We start from the raw sequence: 23,078 nt of genomic DNA on the forward strand, positions 1-23,078 counted from the left end.
GTTTGTATATTACTCCCCTAAATAATAGTCCCACGCAGCGGTTGAAGATTAAATAATTGAACAGCCCGTCACTTAGTCTTCCTCCAGTTGGGGTCAAACTGACGTAATGGCAAAGCTTTTTGTAGATTAGCGTGGGAACGGGAATATTCTGTAGGCTACTGTACACACACATGTGAGCATTCGTGTCCTGAGCGATCCCTCTGAGAGGGGTTAACCCATTTTGGTGTTTTAAACATTACGTTATACTTTAGCTATTGAAAAACAGCAGACCTACTAAGCTCGTAGCGCGCCACCGAGTGGCGCGCTACGAGCTTAGTAGGTCTGCTGTTTTTGAAAAATCGTGAAAATGTGGCACAAATCTTTGAATATATATTCTTTCAGACGTTTCAAACGTTTTTAGCTCAAATCTTTGCTTCTGGGGGGGGTCCCTGGAACAACATATTTTCAGATGGGGGTCGGCGGCCAATTACTGTATATATTTGTGGGCGTCCTTGACGTGAAAGTGTTTGAGAACCACTGACATAGAAACATGGGGTTTTTCGGGTAAACTGTCAGGATTTAGAAGACGTTTGTATAGAATCAGGTCAAGAGGGGTTAAAGTGGGGGCTCGGTGAGCACCGGGCCTGTTGCTTAATTCTGTAATGAACGAGCTCATTACCCCATTTCCTCCTTGGTTTTCGCTCTCTGTGAGAAGTCCAGATTGCTTCCAGCTGAAAAGTCGGTGACTCTCTTAATGCACAGGGGGAGTGCTGTATGTGTGGAAATCACGTGACTGTGTGATTAGAAATATAAGCAGCTGCATGTTGAAATTGTTCATCGCACCTCTGGGAAAATCTCTGCTGTAATATACTATGATGTATTGTGTGTGTGCGTGCGTGTGTGCGCGTGCGTGTGCGTGTGTGTGTGCGTGTGCATGTGTGCGCGTGTGTGTGTTTTCTTTGAAGGCTGGGTTTCCCCTTAGTATACAGATGTCTTTTTTTTTTTTTTTTTCTTTTTACAAATGTTTGATAGATCACATTTCTGTTTAAACCTGTTAAGTTCGAACACATTTAGAACACCATGTGCCATTTTTTTCCTCAAAAACCTTCAAATTATTGTCCCTCTTATAATTCCCCCTCCTCAGATGAGCGTTTCCCCTCCGACGCCACGGTGGAGTTTGTCTTCTCCTCCGGACCCGAGAAGATCAAAGGTTGGTTATTATTATTATATACGTCCTTCTCACCATTTTATGTTCCGCTCAAAGACGTCGGCTCATCTCTCTCTCTCTCTGCACATGATGTAAATAGCAGATCTACAAGCTCGTAGCGCGCCACCGAGTGGCGCGCTACGAGCTTGTAGGTCTGCTATTTACTAAATGGACCACATCAGTGTTGTTTTCGTCGACTAAAAACTAAGGCGAGAAATGTCCGTCGGCTGCCTTTTTTTCACCGACGAAACGAAATGGAGACTAAATGAAGACTGAGCTGTTACGACTAAAACTATGACTAAAATGTATTGACAATTTCGTCAACCGATAAAAACTATAGACTAAAATATTAGGAAGCGACTATAGTGGACAATAGGGGGAGGGGAGGGGAGGGGAGGGGAGGGGAGAGGGGAGGGGAGGGGAGGGGAGGGGAGGGAGGAGGGGAGGGGAGGGGAGGGGAGGGGAGGGAGGGGAGAGGAGGGAGGGGAGAGGAGAGGAGAGGAGAGGAGAGGAGAGGAGAGGAGAGGAGAGGAGAGGAGAGGAGAGGAGAGGAGAGGAGAGGAGAGGAGAGGAGAGGAGAGGAGAGGGGGACTATCCTCTCCTCCTCTCCCCTCATGAGAGGAAGCAAAAACAAAACATTAAAGCTGACCACTAACAGGGCGATGTTGACAAGCTTTCAGACTCAGCGGCTGAGCAAAGGAAGAGGTCCATTCCACATGACTTTTCCCCCATGACGTATAACTATAGTCTATAACCAGTAATGGATATTTAAGCTAAACAAAGTAGTAAAACTCTCTCTCTCTGCATCGTTCTCTCCCATAAGGCCGCGAGTACCAGAAGAACGACCCGGCCGTCACCGTGGACTATAACACGGCCGACCCCGTGGTGCGCTGGGACTCGTATGAGAACTTCAACCAGCGGTATCAGGATAGCCTGGAAGGTATATAACGTTGGCACATCAATCACATGAAACACTCAACCCATTTCTGACCTGAGATCAGACTCATACGAGGTTTCCACTGGACACACACTGGTCTGATTTTAAAGAAAACAACTTTGCTGATTTTGTTGACGTTCAAATTACATTACTAACGCGGGCACAGCAGAAGTTAACCCATTTTGCCCTGGGAACGATTCTGCAAATGTCTTTCTAAATCCTGACTGTTTTCTTTGAAAAAAAGCAGTTTTTCTATGTCAGTCGTTCTCAAACACATTCATGTCACTTTTCACGATTCTTCAAAAATAGCAGACCTACACAAGCTCGTAGCGCGCCACTCTATGAGCTTGTAGATCTGCTATTTTTCAATAGCTAAAGCATAAAATGATGCTAACACCAAAAGGGGTTCCCGCACAAAATGGGTTGGGCAAGGGGTACACACATAGGGCTCCATTCTCGTCACCGCTAAACCCCTTATCCCTAAACTTCTTTGCCTTTTTTTTTACTATTTTGACAAACATTTCTTTTTTTTTAATATTTTTTATCCCACGATTTTGTAACCCATTTTTCACCCCTGTGTCAATCATCTAATGTGATCCTGGGCTCTACACACCCTCCGCCAACCTGGGGAGAGCAACGGACTTGAACTCATGCTTCCTTCATGCTTGAGTGTCCAAGTTGCTCCTTTCCACCTGACAGGGGGGAGTTTCCCTGGTTGGACGTATAGCGCGTGGAAGGAACACGTTATTCCAACCAGTTCCTTTCCCCTCCATCAGGCGCCCCGGCTGGCCAGGGGGAGGTAGTTTTAGAGACCAGGATTACTGCATGTTTTTGTGAGGGTACCTACCCTATAGGGGACAGGGGGAGAACATGCAAACTCCACACAGAAAAAACATTGAAAAACATTTTTGAATAGTTCAACTAGCCAATCTACATTGACCCGTTGTGAGGTTGTAGACTGGGCATTTTAACTATTCAAAAATGTTTTGCAAAATATTAAAGAAAAAAAAAAAAAAAAAAAGGCAAAGAAGTTTAGGGATAAGGGGTTTAGCGGTGACGGAAATTGAGCCCATAATAGTCTCCAAATCTATTACACGGTAGCGAGTGAGTGTGGAAGGTTATGCATAATTCCCTACAGCAAACAAACAAACAATTTAGGCATTTAGCAGACGCTCTTAATCCAGAGCGATTTACATTAAGCAAGAACAAAAAAGCATGGGAATACATCACATAAAAGCATTTATCATGAAACATGCGTAAGCTAAGAACGTAACAGTGGGAAATCTAATGAAACTATACATATAAACTATACTATACTATGCTATATGTACATAATGTACTATGACGTGCTATGACTACATAGAATGCAATTATAGTGCTGTCTACATAACATGCTATAAGTCTGTATCAAGTGCTATCTAAGTCTACAGAAATGCTATCTAAGGGGGTGTAGGGTAAGTGCTATGGGCCATGATGGAGTCTGAAAAGGTGGGTTTTCAGACTACGGCGGAAGATTGGGCAGTGATGCTGCAGTTCTGACTGCAACGGGAAGTGCATTCCACAGTTTCGGAGCCAGAAGGGAGAAGAGTTTGGGGACGTGTGGAGCGTTGTGTCGAGCGTCTTCAGTGAGGGTACTTAATCCAGCTTCCCTGAACTAATTTGCCTCTTGACGCTGTCCCCTCTTTGCCCTCAGACATCGCCCACACCAGAGGCCCCGTGGACGGCAGCCTCTACGCCCAGGTAAAGAAACGCGGCGGCGGTCCGGGCTCCGCCTCCCTCTCCTCCTCCACCAACGGCAGCGGCGGCGGGGGGGAGGGCATGACCGGCGAGGACAACAACAGACCCACCAGTCACCACCTCTCCATGTCTCCTTGCTCCGGCTCGTCGCCGTCGGCCCACTCCGGCCACTCCGGCCAATCGTACGTGGTCCATCATCATCCGGAGCAGCAGCAGCAGCAGCAGCAGCAGCGTCGTCATCCGGCGCTCGACGAGCCCCCCTCCTCCTCCTCCCTCCGCCCCCCTCCTCCGCCCACCCGGCAGGAGCGGGAGGAGCTGGAGCGCCTCCTGGGGGGCATCGAGGGGGACGGCGGCGGCGGGGAGGAGCGCGAGACGGCCATCCTGGACGACGGGGACTCCTCCTCCTTCTTGCCCTCGGATCGCGGCGCGGGGACGCTGACGCTGCTGCGGCTCGGCCGCTCCTGCTCCTGCCGCGCCGGCTACCGCTCCCAGCGCTGCGCCCAGCCGGGCTGCGACCGCACCCTCCTCATGCCCAACGGCTACTGCCTGGACCGGGCGCCGGGGACCAACGGCCACCACCACCACAACGGGGCGCCGCCCTCCTCCTCCTCCTCGGCCTGCAGCCCCAGCCCCAGCCCCGCGGCGGCGGCCGCCCCCCCGCCGCCCCCCTCGTCCCACATGGACCTCTGCACTCAGCACTACAGCCCCCACTCCCACCAGGCGCTCCCGCCGCCCGACCTGGTCTCATGGGACCGCCAGCAGGGCGCACCTCCGCCGCCGTCGCACTACCTGCACCACCACCACCACCGGCCCTGCTCCGAGTCGTCGCCGTCGGCGTTGGCGCCGCCCCTATCCGCCTCCTCCCGCCACCTCTACCCCTATCCGCCCCCGGACCTCTCCCCCCACCCCCCGCTGTCCGCGCCCGGGCGGCTGCTCTGCCGGGACGACGACTACGCCCCCTACCACCAACACAACCACCACCACCCCAGCCACCACCACCTCCTCCACCACCACCCCAGCCACCACCTCCTCCACCCCAAGCAGCCCGGCCCCGCCACCGCCTACCACCACGACGTCATGATGCTGGACGGCCTCTGCCCCTGCAGGGACTGCGGCGTCCGGAGGGAGGACGCCTACATCCACGGCGGCGGCGGCGGCGGCTTGAGGCCGGACCGCGGCGACAGCTTCCACTGGGACAGGGAGGCGGAGCAACAGCAGCAGCAGCTCCTCCTCCTCCAGCAGCAGCAGAGGGACACCATGGGGCTGAGGCGAGGAGGAGGAGGAGGAGGAGGAGGAGGAGGAGGAGGAGGCCGAGAGACGGTGTCCCTCCACTGGGAGAGAGAGCAGGAGCTGCAGTGGGAGAGGGAGAGGGAGGACTACTGGCACAGGAGGGCGTACGGCGGCGGCGGAGGCGGAGGTCACCACGACCTCCTCCTCCCCGCCGCGGCGTTCACCTTCGACCCGCTGCCCTCGGGCCACGCCGCCTACCCGGAGGCGTCGCGCCTGTCCCACCTGGCCCACTCCCACTCCCACTCCTCCCACCTGGACCTGAAGTACAACAGCAGCGGCAGCAGCGGGTACCAGACCCCCGCCGCCGCCGCCGCCGCCACCGCCGCCGGCGGCGGGCAGCACCACCACCACCACCACCACCAGGCCTGCCCGTGCTCCTCCTCCTCGCCGTACCTGCAGCCCTCGCCCTCCGAGAGCAGGGGCTACGCCTCGGGGTACCAGTCGGAGTCCACGTCCCCTCTGCCGCCCCCCGCCTCCTCCTCCTCCTCCATGCTGCAGGGGTCCTGTGGCCACGGCGGCAACAACAACAACAACGGCGGCGGACCAGCTGAGCACAATCACCACCACCACCACCACCACGGGGATTCTCAGCACTCGTATGGCCCTGACACACACACTGGTGAGTTGAGTTGAGGGTTAATTAACCCTTTTTGACTTGAGATCAGATTCTAAAGAAATGTCCGTTTGAAAATGACAGTTTTCTGAAAAAGACATGTTTCTGTGTCAGTCGTTCTTCGGTTTTTCAAAAATAGCAGACCTACAAGCTCGTAGCGCGCCACTCGGTGGCGCGCTATGAGCTTGTAGATCTGCTATTTGTCAATAGCTAAAGCATGACATAATGCTAACACCAAAAAGGGGTTCCCGCGATATCAACGTGCATGAATTCGCATTAGGTATAGACGTCGTGTAAAAGGGTTCTATCCTTCCATCGCTCTTCAGATGGCCTCCGTAGTTCTGGCGAGAGCGTCGGCTGGAGGGACCACATTACCCAGGGTTCCTTCAAGAGGACCCACAGAGACGCTCACGGTGCGTGCTCCACCTCCTCGGAGACGTCTGGCCCGCCCACGCCCGTCCACGCCAGCAGCCCCATGCGGACGCAGGAAAGGTATTCGCGCTCTCATTCAGTCCAATTTGACCCATTCTGACCTGAGATCAGATTCATACGAGGTTTCCGCCGGACACCACACTGGTCTGATGAACCCATTCTGACCTGAGATCAGATTAAAAAAAATGTCAGTCGCTCTTCGATTTTTTTCAAAAATAGCAGACCTACAAGCTCGAATCGCGCCACTCGGTGGCGCGATATGAGCTTGTAGATCTGCTGTTTTTAAATAGCTAAAGCGTGACATGATGCCGACACCAAAATGGATGCCTGGTCAGAATGGGTTAAACATAATTATATGTATATTTGTATACTCTGAATCAGTGGTTCCCAAAGTGGGGTCCGGCGGGGACCCCCCTAAGGGTACCTGAGGGAGTTCCAGGGGGGGGGGGGGGGGCCCAGCTAAATGATAGTTTGGAACCAAATGGACCCTTATGGGTCTGTAACTCAGATGCTATTTTAACGGGTCCATTTGTACACTCTCAGAGTTAAAATAACATTGATTTAAGCAATATTACACGAGAGGGTGTGGTTTAACGTGATTGTTGCCACGACAGTGATGCGGTCAGGAACGAGACGAAGTCGAGTTCCGCAAAGCATCAATGAAGTGAACAGTTACCCTTAAAACTAAGAAAGAAAATATATTTTTAACTGTAGTCACTACGACCACAAATGTCCCAAGAAACTAGCTATAGCCTATAGCCACCGGGTTTGCTACAGCGCTCTGGGAGAACAGAGCAGCTGAATTCTTTTGTCTTGATTAGGTGGTGAACGGTGCTGGTTTGAGCCACGGCTAGAAGGCCGTTTCAACCAATCAGATTGCTTCCTCGAAACGACCTGTTGTAGAATGTACAATATAAAATTGGTGTCTCAGAGATAGAAATGCCATTAAATGGGGGGTCCGTATAGACTAACGCATGTCAAAATGGGGGGCCCTTGAAATTAAACGTGTTGAGAATCACTGCTAGAGCCGTACAAATCTTCTCTTTATATGATGGGGGTCCCTGTCATGTCTTTTTCAAATGGGGGGGGGGGGGTCCGCGGGGCAAATTAGTGTCAATTTGGGGGGTCCTTGACCTGAAGGAGTTTGGGAACCACTGCTCTGAATGACTTTACTGATCAACCGTGTTTTGCTTCAGTCCTGGTCTTTAGTCTTTAGTCCTGGTCTTTAGTCTTCAGTCCTGGTCTTTAGTCTTTAGTCCTGGTCTTTAGTCTTTAGTCCTGGTCTTTAGTCTTTAGTCCTGGTCTTTAGTCTTCAGTCCTGGTCTTTAGTCTTTAGTCCTGGTCTTTAGTCTTTCTTCTCTTCAGTCCTGGTCTTTAGTCTTCAGTCCTGGTCTTTAGTCTTCAGTCCTGGTCTTTAGTCTTTAGTCCTGGTCTTTAGTCTTTAGTCCTGGTCTTTAGTCTTCAGTCCTGGTCTTTAGTCTTCAGTCCTGGTCTTTAGTCTTTAGTCCTGGTCTTTAGTCTTTCTTCTCTTCAGTCCTGGTCTTTAGTCTTCAGTCCTGGTCTTTAGTCTTTAGTCCTGGTCTTTAGTCTTTAGTCCTGGTCTTTAGTCTTTCTTCTCTTTAGTCCTGGTCTTTAGTCTTCAGTCCTGGTCTTTAGTCTTTAGTCCTGGTCTTTAGTCTTCAGTCCTGGTCTTTAGTCTTTATTCTCTCCAGTCCTGGTCTAGGGCTCGGGGAGTGTGAGATCCGAACCACGGACATCATCAACAGCGACTACGACACGGTCCAATCGCAGGACACCAGGCCGTGCCGGGGCAGCACCGACATCAGCCAGGAGGAGGAGGAGGAGGAGCCTCTGCAGCTGAGCCAAACGCACGCGGCAGGACCCTCGGCCCCGCCACCCGCCAAAGACACACGCTCCCCTGCACACGCCGCCGCCGCCAACGCCAACGCCACGGAACCCAGGGACCGCCGCACCACGAGCCCCGCGCCGCTCGCCTCGTCGCCTCCGCGGAGCCACCGCAGTCCGGCGCCGTCCCCGCGGCGGGATCGTCAAAACTCTGCCCCTCCTTCTCCCGCCTCCGTCGTCGACCGGCCTGTCGACCCGCCCCCCTCCTCCCCCACTCGCACCTCCTCCTCCTCGCCGCCCGCCGCCGCCCCCCAGCCAGGTCCCCTCCTCCCGGCCCAGACGACGCCCCAGAGCCCAAGAACCCAAGAGGAGGCCCAGGCTTCGGCCCCGGAAGAACCTCCCGTCGTCCTCCTCCTTCAAGCCAACGGACGCTCTTCTTCACCCAGGGGGGGGGAGCCCACCCTGGAGGCCACGAAGCCCACCACCACCACGCTGAGCCCCCCGCAGCAGCAGCAGCAGCCCCCCCCCCCGTCCATGGAAGGCTCCCCCGTCTCGGAGCCCGCCGTCCCCGGCTTCGCCACCCTCGGTCGGAGGCTGATGCTGAGCGGGCCTGACCCCGCCCCCCCCCCCCACCACCACGGCCCGCCGCACCACCACTACCCCGGGCTGCAGCCCACCGCCATGATGGGGCATCACCACGGAGAAAAGCCCTCCTCCTCCTCCTCCCCGTCGTCCCCTGCTCCTCTGGAGGCCACCGACAGGCATTCGACGGCAGGCGGCTTCTGCACCCCTAACAGCAACAACAACACCGCCGCCCATCTCCACCATCCCTCCTCCTCCTCCTACTCCGGCTACTCCACGGTGTCCATCGTCCCCCCCCACCACCACCAGCCTCCTCTCCTCCCGGAGAAACGGCGCCATCCTTCCCAGCCGGGGTCACCCACCACCGACGGCGGGCCGCAGGGCGCCCCGAGAGCGGCCGCCACCCCTTCTTCTTCGTCGTCGTCCGCGGCCAACGGCGGCCAGCAACAGCACCACCACGTCACCTTTTCTCCCACGGTGGGGGAAATAGCGGCCCCTGCTGGCCACGGTGAGGGGCCAGTGGCGGACACGGAGAGTGCCGGCAGCAGGGTCAGCGTGAAGTTCGTGCAGGACAGCTCTCGGTTCTGGTACAAGCCGAGCATCTCCAGAGAACAAGGTAAAAAAAAGGTCTGAGATGAGTCAAAGAGTTGCCTTCTGACTTTCTAAGTTATACAGAGTAAAAAAATGCTCAGTGTCAATTTATCTCGGCGGTGGAGTGGCTGGATGGTAACAGCCGGATGGCAACCGGAAAGGTTGCCAGCTCGAACCCTGTGGGCTCCCCCAGAGTTAGTGTCGAAGTGTCCTTGAGCAAGACACTGAACCCCTGATGTGCTGGTCGGTGCCTTGCATGGTTTCCGCTGCCATCGGTGTATGAATGTGTGTGTGAATGGGTGAATGTAATGCACAATCTCTGTAAAGCGCCTTGGATAAAGGCGCTATATAAATGCACCATTTACCATTTAAGAGACCCTAGCATCACAAATCTGGCACTGATGATAACTGAGCTTTTTATTCAGATTCAGAATACTTTATTGTCACATGTGTTACACCTGTGTTACAGGTGTCAAAAAAGTGTATGGAATTATTGTTTGTACATTATGCAGAAAGAGTGTAAAGAATAGAGAAAGAAGGATATAACAAGGATATAATGTCAAATATCCTAATATCAAACATGTAGCAGCAGTAGAGCCCAACCTAATCCCATGTGGCGCAATGTGTTGTTTTAGGCAGCACATTTTGATTTTAGTTTTAGTCATATAGTCTCTTGAATAGATTTCATTTAGTTTTAGTCACATTTTAGTCACCTGTTTTAGGGTTTAGTCTAGTTTTAGTCGACTTAATGTCATAAGATTTTAGTTGACTAAATCTACAGTTGATTTAGTCGACTAAAATCTATTGTGGCGGGCCTTGATGCCGTCATAATGACTGATTTTACACTGGCTGAAAATAGCCGATCTACAAGCTCACAAGTTCACAACGCGTCGCAGCAAGCGACGCGTTGTGAGCTTGTAGATCGGCTATTTTCAGCATACAACCAAGTGTAACATGACTTATACTGGATCTCTTGTCCACTAGTCCCCTCCTAACATTTTAGTCTAGTTTGTATTTGTTGACAAAATTGTCAGTACATTTAATCTCGGTTTTAGTCATCATAGCTTAGTTCTCATGTAGTTTCCATTCAGTTTTCCTCAGTAGAAAAATGTAGTCGACGAACCTTTCTTGTCATGGTTTTAGTCGACGGGAACAAACACTGATGTGGCGGCGGCCTGTGTCGTCATGGAGGTCTGGCAACGTGGGCTTATAGTGTGTGTATACCATGAAGCAGTCTTGTCTTCTCACCATTGCTCTTGTTTGACTGTAGCTATAGCAGCGCTGAAGGAGAGGGAGCCAGGGTCCTTCCTGATCCGCGACAGTAACTCCTTCCAGGGGGCCTATGGCCTGGCCCTCAAGGTGGCCATACCTCCTGTTAACATCAACAACCACAGCAGCAAGGGTAAGACGGTCAACCGTATAGCATTTTCTATAGGACCATTGTAGTGGTTCTCAAAGTGGGGTCTAAAGTTAAAAAAAAAGAAAAAAAAAAGGGCCCTTAACCCATACTGGGCGGGAACCCCTTTTGGTGTTTTAAGCATTATGTTACACTTTAGCTACTTTTGGAAAAATCTAAACTTTGAAGGTATATTCTTTCAGAGTGAACGTTTTTAACTCAAATCTTTGCTTCTGAGGGGTTCCTGGAACAACATATTTTGAGATGTGGGTCGGTGGCCTATTACATATACTTTTTGGGGGGTCCTTGACATGAAATATTGAGCACCACTGATATAGAAACACGAGGTTTCTCAGAAAACTGTCATCATTTAGAAGACATTTGTTTTAATTTCGACGTCAAGCCTAAATGGGGTAAGGGGGCTACAAGCTACAACATAGTCCATCCTGATAAGAAAACATATTTTTGATTTAAGACAAATTCCCCTTCCCCATTCAGTTATCTGTGCGATGTTGTGTACATATAGCGTAGTTTAATACCGTATCAAACATCTGTCACATGTGTTTATCTTTGCGTTTGTGTTCAATCACTAGAGGGGGACAGAGGACGTTTGTAAACCCCTAAGCCTGCAGTGTCCACGACTAGGGTTGGGATTCGGAACCGGGTCCATTTCAGACCCGGTTCCGACATTGCGGATCCGGAGCCGGTTCCATCGTTTTTTTATTAACGGTTCCCCAAACGGTTCTCATCAGTCGTCATTTAGCTCCGCTGTGTCTGTGCAATGTGCATGCATGCAAGCAGAGCCTGAGGTGACGTCACCCCACCTAAAGGAGTGTGTGGGGTCGGGGAGGATACGCCCACTGTTCTGTGCATTCAGCGACCGCTCACCGCCACGGAGCGAGTGATGTCGAAGAGATCTCCAAAGTGTGGTTAACAGAGAGGGAAATGACTCTGAGGCTGAGCACGCAAAGTGGAATAAATGTTATGCTATAGTTCCCTGCAAAGGTTGTTGCAACTTGTACCAGTTGCACGTCCACATTGATGAAACAACTCAAAATCAATACGCCTACACGAGTCCACAACTCACGAGAATAATCTAGGCAAATCGCGTTTGAGAGCCATGTGGAAAGCTCACACTCCCCGCAGCTCCACCACAGCCGGCGGGGGATGAGGATGATGCAAGGCTGGTTCACTTTCCCCAGGCTAGTAACGTAATAGAAAATAAAAACTACTAATGTCTACAGAGCTTTTCATTAGGTGTATTGTACAACTGTTGTTAATGGTGTTAATTTAGAACGCCAATGTCTCGACGTCTTTCTGTCTGATATTTTATGAATCATGCCAAATCAAATTTCTGCACTTATTTTTTACAACTTATAAGCAACTCAACTGCTTTTGATTTGGCTCTAAATTAATCGCGTGACTGTTGAGAGCCCAGCGTTTAGGTGCATATACCTCCATAGATTGATTAGCCTACTTTATAAACAGTTTGCAGAAAAAAGCACAGGAACGTAGCCTACAGTTCAATACAAGGTCTGCTAAAAGGATTTCTTTATTCCAAGAAAGCACTATTTGTTTCCATTAGGGTAAGGGGTCCTTCATATTAAATTAATCTGAACATTAAAGACAACATTTGTCACCACAACAATATCATTATTGCAATGTGTACTGTATTTAATATACAGCAAATTGCAATATAGAGTAAAAATGATATTGTTGTGGTGGCTAGCTGGTGCTGGTGGTGGTGAAGTTTAAATAATAGTGCCACCTCATACTTGTAAAGTGCATTTTCAATAATTTAATTAATTCATTTGTTTTTATTATGTACTTGGTTAGGTTAGTTATAATATAAGCATCATTTATGTCAGAAGAAAAGGGGAAAAAATTATATTAGGATCCGTTAAGGGAACCGTTAGGAACCGGAACCGTTAAGAGGGATCCGGGAAGGATCCGGAACCGTTAAAATCCTAACGAATCCCAACCCTATCCACGACCACTGCTTTGAAGAACTAGAGCCTAATTAGAATGAATGCATCACAGCTTGGGCCATGTTGGCTCAGCGGTCCAGGCACCTAGCCTGGGTAAACCCACTCCCCCTGCTGGACAACATTTCATTCTGCCAGGAGGGGTGAGTCTGGCTAAATGGTAATACAAAGTCCTTAAGATTGTATCAGCTTTGGTACGAGCCAATCCGCGACCGAGCTCAGGGCTCTGTGATTGACAGCGCACGTTGGCCAATCAGGAACGATTTGAGCAGTTGATGACGTGTGAACTCCTCGACTCATTCACAACAACAAACATGGGAATGAGGAAGTAGGAACGGAACGCGTTTAGATGACGCCTCTTGTTTTGATATACGCTGATTGGCTGAAGGGGTTGTCCGTCAACGCTACTCTCCCGCCCCACGGCTAAACAGCCACACAGGCGATTATGCCAGACTCACCCCTCCTGGCAGAATGAAATGTTGTCCAGCAGGGGGAGTGGGTTTACCCAGGCTACCAGGCACCTTGGCTGGTAATCCGGTCTGGCAGTGTGGCTGCGGGTTCGACTCCCGATCCCGACGGCCTTTACTGCATGTCTCCCCCCCCCCCATCTCTCTCCCCCATTTCCTGTCAGCCTACTGTCTGTCCCTCCATAAAAAAAAAATATATATATATATATATAAAATAAAGGCGACAGCCACAAAAAAACATTTAAAGAAGGAATGCATCACACTGTCTTTAGCCGCCAAACAAACGTTGGCGAGTAAAGACATCTAGGTGTACTGACCAGTGTGACAAGTAAGACGCGCAAAACGCGGGAAGCGAACGCAGCTCGTAAATGGCAATAACAACAATTAGAATAAATATATTTATATTTTCTATATAATTTTATATAGAATAGAAATTAGAAAGAATACTTTTTTAAGGTTTTCTTTTTAAAGTTCTCTTTTTTGTGTTTTTTTTTAAGATTTTATTTTGAAGTTAAGTTTTTTGAAGTTAAGTGTTTTTAAAGTTTTTTTTTAAGTTATGTTTTTTTGTGTTTTTTTAAGTTTTTATTTTTAAGTTACGTTTTTTTAAGTTAAGTGTTTTTAAAGGTTTTTTTAAGTTAAGTTTTTTTGTGTTTTTTTAAGATTTTATTTTTAAGTTAAGTTTTTTGAAGTTAAGTGTTTTTAAAGTTTTTTTTTTAAACTTAAGCTTTTCATTTTAAGTTGAGTTTTTTTTAAAGTTAAGTTGTGTGTGAGTGCGTGCGTGTGTGTGTTTTGTGTGATACAGCTGCGCCCTCTGGTGGCAGGCGGGTGGTGTCACAGCGGGACAGACACACAGACAGACACACAGACATGATCTGCAGGGTCTCATAGTTAGTGCTCATTGCGTTCGCAATCACTGCGTTCGCAACTAATAGTGAATGTTATGAGACCTGCCCAGGCACATTGACATCATTTTGTAGTTACCAACGCATAAGAACAAAGTTTGGTCATGAATGGTAGCATGTATACTTGTATACTGTAGGGGTCTGAGACTGAGAGTGTAAAAACTTCATCCATTTGATTCTATCTGTGCACTCTCAGAGTTAACCCATTTTGGACTGAGTTCGATTAAAAAAAAAGGCTTCTAAATCCTAATTTCTTTCTGAAAAACCCATGTTTCTATGTCAGCGGTGCTCAACCTTTTTTCAATGTCAAGGACCCCCAGAATGATCTCTATTGGGCCACGGACCCCCAACTCAAAATATGTAGTTCCAGGGACCCCCCAGAAGCAAATATTTTAGTTAAAAATGTTTGCTCTGAAATATATATTCAATGATTTGCGCCACATTTTAAAGATAAAAAAAAAATAGCAGATCTACAAGCTCATAGCGCGCCACCGAGTGGCGCGCTATGAGCTTGTAGATCTGCTATTTTTCAATAGCTAACATTTAGTTTAAAACACCAAAAAGGGGTTCCCGCCCCAAAATGGGTTAAGGGCCTCCCGGCCTGATTATTATTATTATTATTTTGAGAACCACCACCCGGTCCATTGTTACACCTGTTCTCATTTTGTCTTTTTGTCATTGGTTGTGTCATTGTTTTCTCTCCTCAGTGATTGACCCTCTGGAGCAGCTGGTCAGACACTTCCTCATAGAGACGGGTCCTCGCGGGGTCAAGATCAAAGGATGTCAGAACGAACCCTACTTTGGTAATTCTGCTATAGGATGTGGGAGTTTGTGCACTGTGTACCGTTTGTATACTCTCCGAGTAATATGGTGTCCTTGAAAAAAAGAAGACGTTTTGAGAAACACCACTTCTTCTGTGGATAAGTGGCTTATGAGTCCGTTGGTTGGATTTTCCTTAACCAACTACCTTTGTCAAACAAATGATTGAATTACGGCGGTAATACATTTATAGCTATTGACTACATCTAGACCAGTTGGGAACAACAAGTAATCGGCCCCCGTACTTGAGTCAAAGTATAGATACTGGTGGTCACCGCCCCGGTGACTCAATTACTCAACTACAAGTGAAATTTGTACTGGAGTATACTTGCTTCTTAAATGACTTAAGTATTGAACAGCACATGCTTTAAAGTATAAAGTAGTACAAATTAGTAGTATATTTTATTTTTTATATATTTTCATTTCATTTTTGGATGTTGGATATTTTCTTTTTTAATATTATCAATGCATTGCTATAATAAAATTTAGACCTTTTAAAAAAAAGGACATAAAAAAAAACACATCACATCGCAACAAAAATAGCTTAACATATAGTGAAAATAGCATCTGTTATTTCCACTATATTTGAAATGGGGACTATGATTAATGCACATGTACTTTTTCCCTTCCTAGAAATGTAGTGGACTCAATACAGGTACAATATAGGTACTATAGTAAAAGTATATATAAAAAATAAAAAAAACAACAATGAATACTAAAGAAAAGTTAAGTGCAGATGCAAACAGAACTGTACTGTACGCAAGTACGGTAGCTGTTCACCAGTAGCCTCGGAAACCCAGGCGTTTTTATTTCCAGGGAGGAAAAGAAAGTCTGGGACCGAGTCCACTTCAATTCGGCACAAACGTCGATCACTCTCTGCTGATTTCTGATCGTCTGCACCTTTGTTAAATTGACGCACACCCGTACACACAAACACACTCCTCTCTCTCTCTGTCGCTCTAATTAATTAGTCTCATGTCCAGCAGCTGCGCACAGTTTCTGCCGGGAGCTGCCTATGCCATAGAGAAAGCACAGGTGAGTTCCAGGCTATAGTTTCACCACTGACCTCGACGCTTTTCTGTCATCCACAGGGAGTCTGTCTGCCCTCGTCTGCCAGCACTCCATCACGCCCATCTCTCTGCCCTGCACTCTGAGAATACCCGAGAAAGGTCCGTATTGGCACACAAACGTCATTTTGATTCGAAACTATTCTCACGGAATCAAGGAAAAGCTTTAACCAACTTTATAACCCATTTTGGGGACGGGAACCCCTTTTGGTGTGAGCATTATGTTATGCTTTAGCTATTGGAAAATAGCAGATCTACAAGCTCATAGCGCGCCACCGAGTGGCGCGCTACGAGCTTGTAGGTCTGCTATTTTTGAAAAAATCACACCAGTGTGAACCGAGTGGTGCAACTCCCGTCTATTGGTTCTCTGTATCGTTCCAATTTGTATCGTCCAATTTCTTCTCTGTATCGTTCCAATTTCTTCTGTATCGTTCCAATTTCCTCTCTGTACTCTGGTGCCCCCTACTGGTATAAATAAGTAACATACTCGTGCTCACTTATACATACAGGTACACACACACACAGGTACACGGACATTGCATGCTGGATGTAGGAGTGGTTGCACCACTCAAAAATCGAAGAGCGACTGACAGAAACATATAGCTTTTTCAGAAAACTGTCATTTTCAAACAGTCATTTTTAGAATCTGATCTCAGGTCAAAATGGGTTTTAAACCACAGGAAAGCACGTGGTTTTCTATCGTATACGGTCGACGCATTTCAGTATTTTTCCCGTACCTATGCAGACCTGATGGGGGAGGGGCAGGACGCTCAGACGTCCAGCAACATGAGCACAGCGGCGGACTTGCTGAAACAAGGAGCGGGTGAGTTCTCTGCTCTCTTTGACCACATCTCTTCTCTTTATCCAGCGTCTGTCGTGCATTACGATGGAGAGCGTCGCCGTCCCGCCCCCCCTATACCAGGGCCCAGGAAATGATTCTCCGTTCATTTTCCTCATAATAATAATAATAAATAATAAAACTTTATTTGTATAGCACCTTTCATGACATGAAATGCAGCTCAAAGTGCTTTACAGAGCAATGGGGGGGGGGGGGGGGAAAGAAAAAAGCAAGGCAACGACATTAAAAAACAAGCAGTAATGCAATACAGTGAGGACATGAATAACAAAAAAAATAAAAGATCAATTAAAAGCAATGTTGTAGAAGTGGGTCTTGAGGTGTGCTTTAAAAATGTCTACAGAGGCTGCCTGTCGAAGGTACAGAGGGAGTTTGTTCCATGCCGTCGGCCCGTAGAAGCAAAAAGCTGCTTCCCCGTATTTCTTTGTTGCGATTTTTTTTAGGCAAAGCTAGCAGGCCAGCAGTGGAAGACCTTAGGGGGCGGTTTGGGACATATTTAGGCAGGCAGTCATGTAGGTAGGAAGTTGCGAGACCATTGAGAGCTTTATACACAAGTAAAATAATTTTAAAATCAATCCTAACTAGAAAAAGTGCCCTACTGGGCACAGGTCTCCACCAGGATGAGCAGATGTGAAGAATTCCATGCAAAGGTTTTTCCTTGGCCTCTAGGGAGTTGGCATACAAAGTTATCCACAGATCCGTGCAGTTAGAGGTAAAACACTTTTTGGCCAGTTATAGCGCCACCTTGAGGCTGAGTTGAAATTGTTCATGTGGCATTTCGTCATCTGCCTAGTGGGAATGTGGGTGCACAATTTCACGGAAATCACGCGATGTGTTCATGATTTGCAGCATTTTGTTTGAAACTGAGCACTCCTGTGAACTTTGGAAGCCAATCTTAACCAATCAGGATGGAGTCTGAGAAATCTGAAAGACCGGTTTCGTTGAATGGCTCTAGAGAGACTGTGTACCAATTTGCGTGATGTTTGGACAAAATCTGTAGGTGTACTGTGCAAAAACTTGTTTTGCACAAAGCGGCCTCCTGGTGGCGCTATAACAGGCCGTTCTGGAAATCTGAAAGACCGGTTTCGTTGAATGGCTCTAGAGAGACTGTGTACCAATTTGCGTGATGTTTGGACAAAATCTGTAGGTGTACTGTGCAAAAACTTGTTTTGCACAAAGCGGCCTCCTGGTGGCGCTATAACAGGCCGTTCTGGAAATCTGAAAGACTGGTTTCGTTGAATGGCTCTAGAGAGACTGTGTACCAATTTGCGTGATGTTTGGACAGAATCTGTAGGTGTACTGTGCAAAAACTTGTTTTGCACAAAGCGGCCTCCTGGTGGCGCTATAACAGGCCGTTCTGGAAATCTGAAAGACTGGTTTCGTTGAATGGCTCTAGAGAGACTGTGTACCAATTTGCGTGATGTTTGGACAAAATCTGTAGGTGTACTGTGCAAAAACTTGTTTTGCACAAAGCGGCCTCCTGGTGGCGCTATAACAGGCCGTTCTGGAAATCTGAAAGACCGGTTTCGTTGAATGGCTCTAGAGAGACTGTGTACGAATTTGCTTGATGTTTGGACAAAATCTGTAGGTGTACTGTGCAAAAACTTGTTTTGCACAAAGCGGCCTCTTGGTGGCGCTATAACAGGCCGTTCTGGAAAGTTTGGGGCAGAGGTTCATCGTTGGCATCCAGGGAGTGTGTGTGCAAAATTTGGCATCGACCGGGTTAACGGTGGCCGAGATTAGCTGCTCACGGACACACGGACGGACGGACACACACACACACACGGACACACGGACACACGGACGGACGGACGGACGGACGGACGGACGGACGGAGTGCAAAACATACTCTCCCTAGGGGGAGGCCGAAGGCCTAGGGGCCTTCGGCCTGGTGGAGACAAAAACAACCGGAAGCCAGTGCAGTGATGCCAAAACTGGAGTAATATGTTCTCTCATCTTAGTTCATAGACATTTCAAAAAGTATTTATTTAAAGACGTTTATGCCGCGGGACAAAGCCAACTCAAGTCGTGACAACTCATGAGAACAAACACAGTTTTTTGGGGGGCCGGACAAATAATTAGAAAGAAGAATAAAAACGGCAGGTTACAACACTTTTTTTGGTTGTTTTTCTTCTTTGTAATTATTTGTTTGGTCCAAAATATTGCGTTTGTTGTCATGAGTTGTCACGACTCGACTCGGCTTTGTCCGCGCGGCGTAACCGTCTTTAAATAAATACTTTTTGAAATGTCTATGGGGGAAAAATGCATTGGGAATCCTTTCCTGGGCCCTGGCGTCGTCATGAAAGGGGGCGGGACTGCGACGCTCTATAGCAGAACAATGCCTTCTCCTTGAATATTGCACGACAAAATGAAATGAGTGTATTGTAACGAAACATTTGAACCAACCAGTTGGTCTTGCGGTGAGGCAGACACACAAAGGTCAGGACTCGTACGATTGCTGCATCTGTACACTTGCAAAATCATCTGATTTAGCCTCGGTTTCCCAGGCTTTTATTTCCGTTTGCATTCGGCTCAAAAAAATGAAAGCCTGGGGGAAGGAGACATATTTCCTGGTCTAGGAGTGGGAGTGAACTACAGTGCAGAGGGGCGTTGCTCGAAATATGGTGACGTCAGTTTTCTTTTTAATGTTCTTTTTGTGGCTTTCGCCTTTTATTTTATATTTTTTATGGAGGGACAGACAGTAGGCTGACAGGAAATGGGGAGAGAGATGGGGTGGGGGGGAAGACATGCAGTAAAGGCCGTGGGGATCGGGAGTCGAACCCGCGGGCACACTGCCAGACTGGATTAATACCAGCCGAGGTGCCTGGACCGCTGAGCCACGACCCCAGGCCTTGACGTCAGTTTTCTCAGCTGTTTTCTACCGGGGAGGGGAGGGCCGGAGGGGGGGCTCAGATGAACCAATATCCAGCGCAAACTACCAGAAAGCACGCTGGCTGGGCCAGGCTATTATCATCTGATTTGGGCTGTCGGTCTTTCTCCCTTTTAGCCTGTAATGTCCTCTACCTGAACTCAGTGGAGACCGAGTCTCTGACCGGCCCCCAGGCCATCGCCAAGGCAACGGACGCTACCTTGGGACGGATCCCGCGTCCCGCTGCTACCGTGGTCCAGTTCAAGGTCACGTGCCAGGGCATCACACTGACCGACAGCCAGCGCAGGTAAGAACATCCACTCTGAGGCCACGTGGGCAAACATCTTCATGTTGATTTAAACCCATTCTGACCTGTCTGTTTGAAAATGACAGTTTTCTGAAAAAGCTATGTTTCTATGTCAGTCGTTCTTCGATTTTTCAAAAATAGCAGACCTACAAGCTCGTATCGCGCCACTCGGTGGCGCGATATGAGCTTGTAGATCTGCTATTTTTCAATAGCTAAAGCACGACATGATGCCAACACTAAAATGGGTGCCCGTTCAGAATGGGTTAAGGAAATTAACAACTTGATAGGCTGATTTACTTCTTACATGGGGGTGCATACTTAGTTTAGACTATAGTCATTGGTTAGACATGGGTTAAGGTTAAGGTTTAGGTGTGCTGCCCCCGTTGGGAGGTTAGGTTTAGGGTGAGGGTTTGAGATAGGTTGTAGTTGTATAGGACTAATGACTGGTCTAACCAATGACTAGTCTAAACCAACAAAAAAAAAAGCAGTGGTTCTCAAACTTTAATTTCAAGCACCCCCCCCCCCCCCCGTTTGGCATGCATTAATGACACAGATCCTCCCGTAACTCTGAGAGAACTTGTATAATGAGTTACAGACCAGTAAGGGTCCATTTAGTTCCTATGGCGACCCCCTGGAACCCCCTCAAGGACCCCTGGGTGTCACCGGACCCCGATGCTACTGCTCTAAAGGTCACAGGAATATTAGTTCCAACCAGTGTTGTTCTCGTCGACTAAAACTAAGACGGAAAATGTTCGTCGACTACCTTTTTTCACTGACAAAAAACGAATGGAAACTAAATTAAAATTAAGCTACGATGACTAAAACTAAGACTAAATATACTGACAATTTCGTCGGCAAATAAAAACTAGACAAAAATGTTAGGAAGGGACTAGTGGACAAGAGATCCAGTATAAGTAATTTTACACTTTGGTTGCATGCTGAAAATACTAGACTAAAACTAGACTAAAACTAGACTAACACTGAGACATTCCAGGTGACTAAAACATGACAAAAACTAAATGAAGTTTCAGTCCAAAGACTATGACTAAGACTAAAATAGAATTTTGCTGCCAAAAACAACACTGGTTCCAACTCAGAGCGCCGAGGCTTGAAGCTCCAACACAAAATATGAAATGTTTTTACTTAAGTACCGGTATATACTCTGTCTGTATGTAATGTCATTTGACCATGGGGTCCCCCAGGGTTCTATATACTCCTATTTCCCTTCTAATCCAAATCTCTTTGCCGATCGCTGAAATAGCCTGATTTTTATATTTTTTGTCCCACGATTTTGTAACCCATTTTTCACCCCTGTGTCAATCACCCTGTGATGTGATCCTGGGCTCTACACACCCTCCGCCAACCTAGGGAGAGCAACGGACTTGAACTCATGCTTCCTTCATGCCTGAGTGTCCAAGTTGCTCCTTTACACCTGACAGGGGGGGGGGGTTTCCCTGGTTGGACGTATAGCGCGTGGAAGGAACACGTTATTCCAACCAGTTCCTTTCCCCTCCATCAGGCGTCCCGGCTGGCCAGGGGGAGGCAGATTAGAGACCAGGATTACTGCATGTTTTTGTGAGGGTACCTACCCCTGGTGTTGTCTTTCTGTCTCCGCAGGGTCTTCTTCAGGAGACACTATCCGGTCAACAGTGTGACCTTCAGCAGCATTGACCCCAAAGACAGGAGGTGGGCAACCGCGGAGAGGGGGAGGGGAGGTCAAACTCTCTGACGCACATTCACATGTAGTTCTGTTAGCAGGAACCCGTAGTATGCTATGCCGTGACTAACAGAAATCGCGCAGTTAGCGACATCGACCACAACCATTCGTTCGTTCGTTCATTCATTCATTCATTCATGCATTCATTCATGCGTTCATGCATTCATTCATTCATTCATTCATTCATTCATGCATGCATTCATTCATTCATTCATTCATTCATTATTTCATGCATTCATTCATGCATTCATTCATGCATTCATTCATGCATTCATTCATGCATTCATTCATTCATTCATTCATTAATTAATTCATTCATTCATTCATGCATTAACGCATTCATTCATTAATTCATTCATGCATTCATTAATTCATGCATTAATTCATTCATGCATTCATTCATTCATTCATTCATTCATTCATTTGCTGTGAGCCGTCGCATGGATCTGTGTCTGTGCTTTTTGTGTTGGCTTGTTTCGTGAGTGTGTCTGTGTGTGTGTGTGTGTGTGTGTGTGTGTGTGTGTGTGTGTGTGTGTGTGTGTGTGTGTGTGCGCAGACTATGTTTATTCAGGAGAGCGGGCATGTTGTCTGTGGCTGCGGCTCCAGCTGTACTGTATGTACAGTAAGCTTGTCTGGCAGTCATGGCTGTCTGTCTGTCTGAGTCTGCTCTTTCTCTCTCTCTCTCTCTCTCTCTCGTCACCTTAGGTGGACTAACTCAGGCAGTACCACTGTAAAGTAAGTGTGTGTGTGTGTGTGTGTGTGTGTGTGTGTGTGTGTGTGTGTGTGTGTGTGTGTGTGTGTGTGTGTGTGTGTGTGTGTGTGTGTGTGTGTGTGTGTGTGTGTGTGTGTGTGTGTGTGTGTGTGTGTGTGTGTGTGTGTGCGTGCGTGCGTGTGTGCGTGCGTGCGTGAGCAAGTTAAGCCTGATTTATACTTGTGTCCTGTGCCAAAGATTGTGAAAAATATTCATATCAAATATTCACAAGTAGATTTTGGGTCGATTTCCGTTTTGCCTGGTCCATTCCGTACAGTACAGCTTAAATATCATTATCATGATGGCGAGTTAGAAATAGCCACCTAGCTGTGCCTAAGAGACTCTGCGTCACATTTACTGAATCAATCTCATATTGAATGTCTTCCATTGCCATATGATGGACTAATATTATGCCATATGATGGATAATATTACATCGGGGCTCCATCTCCTTCCATAAAACTCAGATAGGGGTTCACTATAACTCTAAAAAAAAAGAAGAAAACAATCTATGGCGATGCTATATTATTTTGATGCTAAACTTTAGAAGGACAGTGTGACCCCAAGTGGTCAAATTCAGTATTACTGGTTTGATCTGGTTTCTCAAATTGAACAGCAAATCAGTTTGACAATGTTTCAGCTTGTGAAATTACAATCACGGCCTGTGCACGGCATCATATTGCTGTAGAAATGCTTGTGACTGTACTAATCTCCTCAACGTCATATTTCT

The 23,078-nt window shown here is 47.7% G+C and overlaps 1 protein-coding gene across 1 annotated transcript in view; it reads left to right on the forward strand.

Annotated features, from left to right (window-relative positions):
* Positions 1 to 23,078, forward strand: part of LOC310861386 (tensin-2-like) — a 104,272-nt gene that overhangs the window by 75,997 nt on the left and 5,197 nt on the right. Inside the window, exons 10-21 of the mRNA XM_083768806.1 lie at positions 1,124 to 1,189; positions 2,010 to 2,126; positions 3,817 to 5,769; positions 6,090 to 6,255; positions 7,908 to 9,238; positions 10,484 to 10,615; positions 14,671 to 14,766; positions 15,874 to 15,951; positions 16,595 to 16,672; positions 19,713 to 19,881; positions 21,499 to 21,567; positions 22,304 to 22,333. Of these exons, the coding sequence (XP_083624932.1) occupies positions 1,124 to 1,189; positions 2,010 to 2,126; positions 3,817 to 5,769; positions 6,090 to 6,255; positions 7,908 to 9,238; positions 10,484 to 10,615; positions 14,671 to 14,766; positions 15,874 to 15,951; positions 16,595 to 16,672; positions 19,713 to 19,881; positions 21,499 to 21,567; positions 22,304 to 22,333 (4,285 nt within the window). The remainder of the gene's footprint in view (positions 1 to 1,123; positions 1,190 to 2,009; positions 2,127 to 3,816; positions 5,770 to 6,089; positions 6,256 to 7,907; positions 9,239 to 10,483; positions 10,616 to 14,670; positions 14,767 to 15,873; positions 15,952 to 16,594; positions 16,673 to 19,712; positions 19,882 to 21,498; positions 21,568 to 22,303; positions 22,334 to 23,078) is intronic.

The sequence above is a fragment of the Protomyctophum parallelum genome, assembly GCF_964188405.1.
Source record: "Protomyctophum parallelum genome assembly, chromosome: 7".
Lineage (NCBI taxonomy): Eukaryota > Metazoa > Chordata > Actinopteri > Myctophiformes > Myctophidae > Protomyctophum > Protomyctophum parallelum.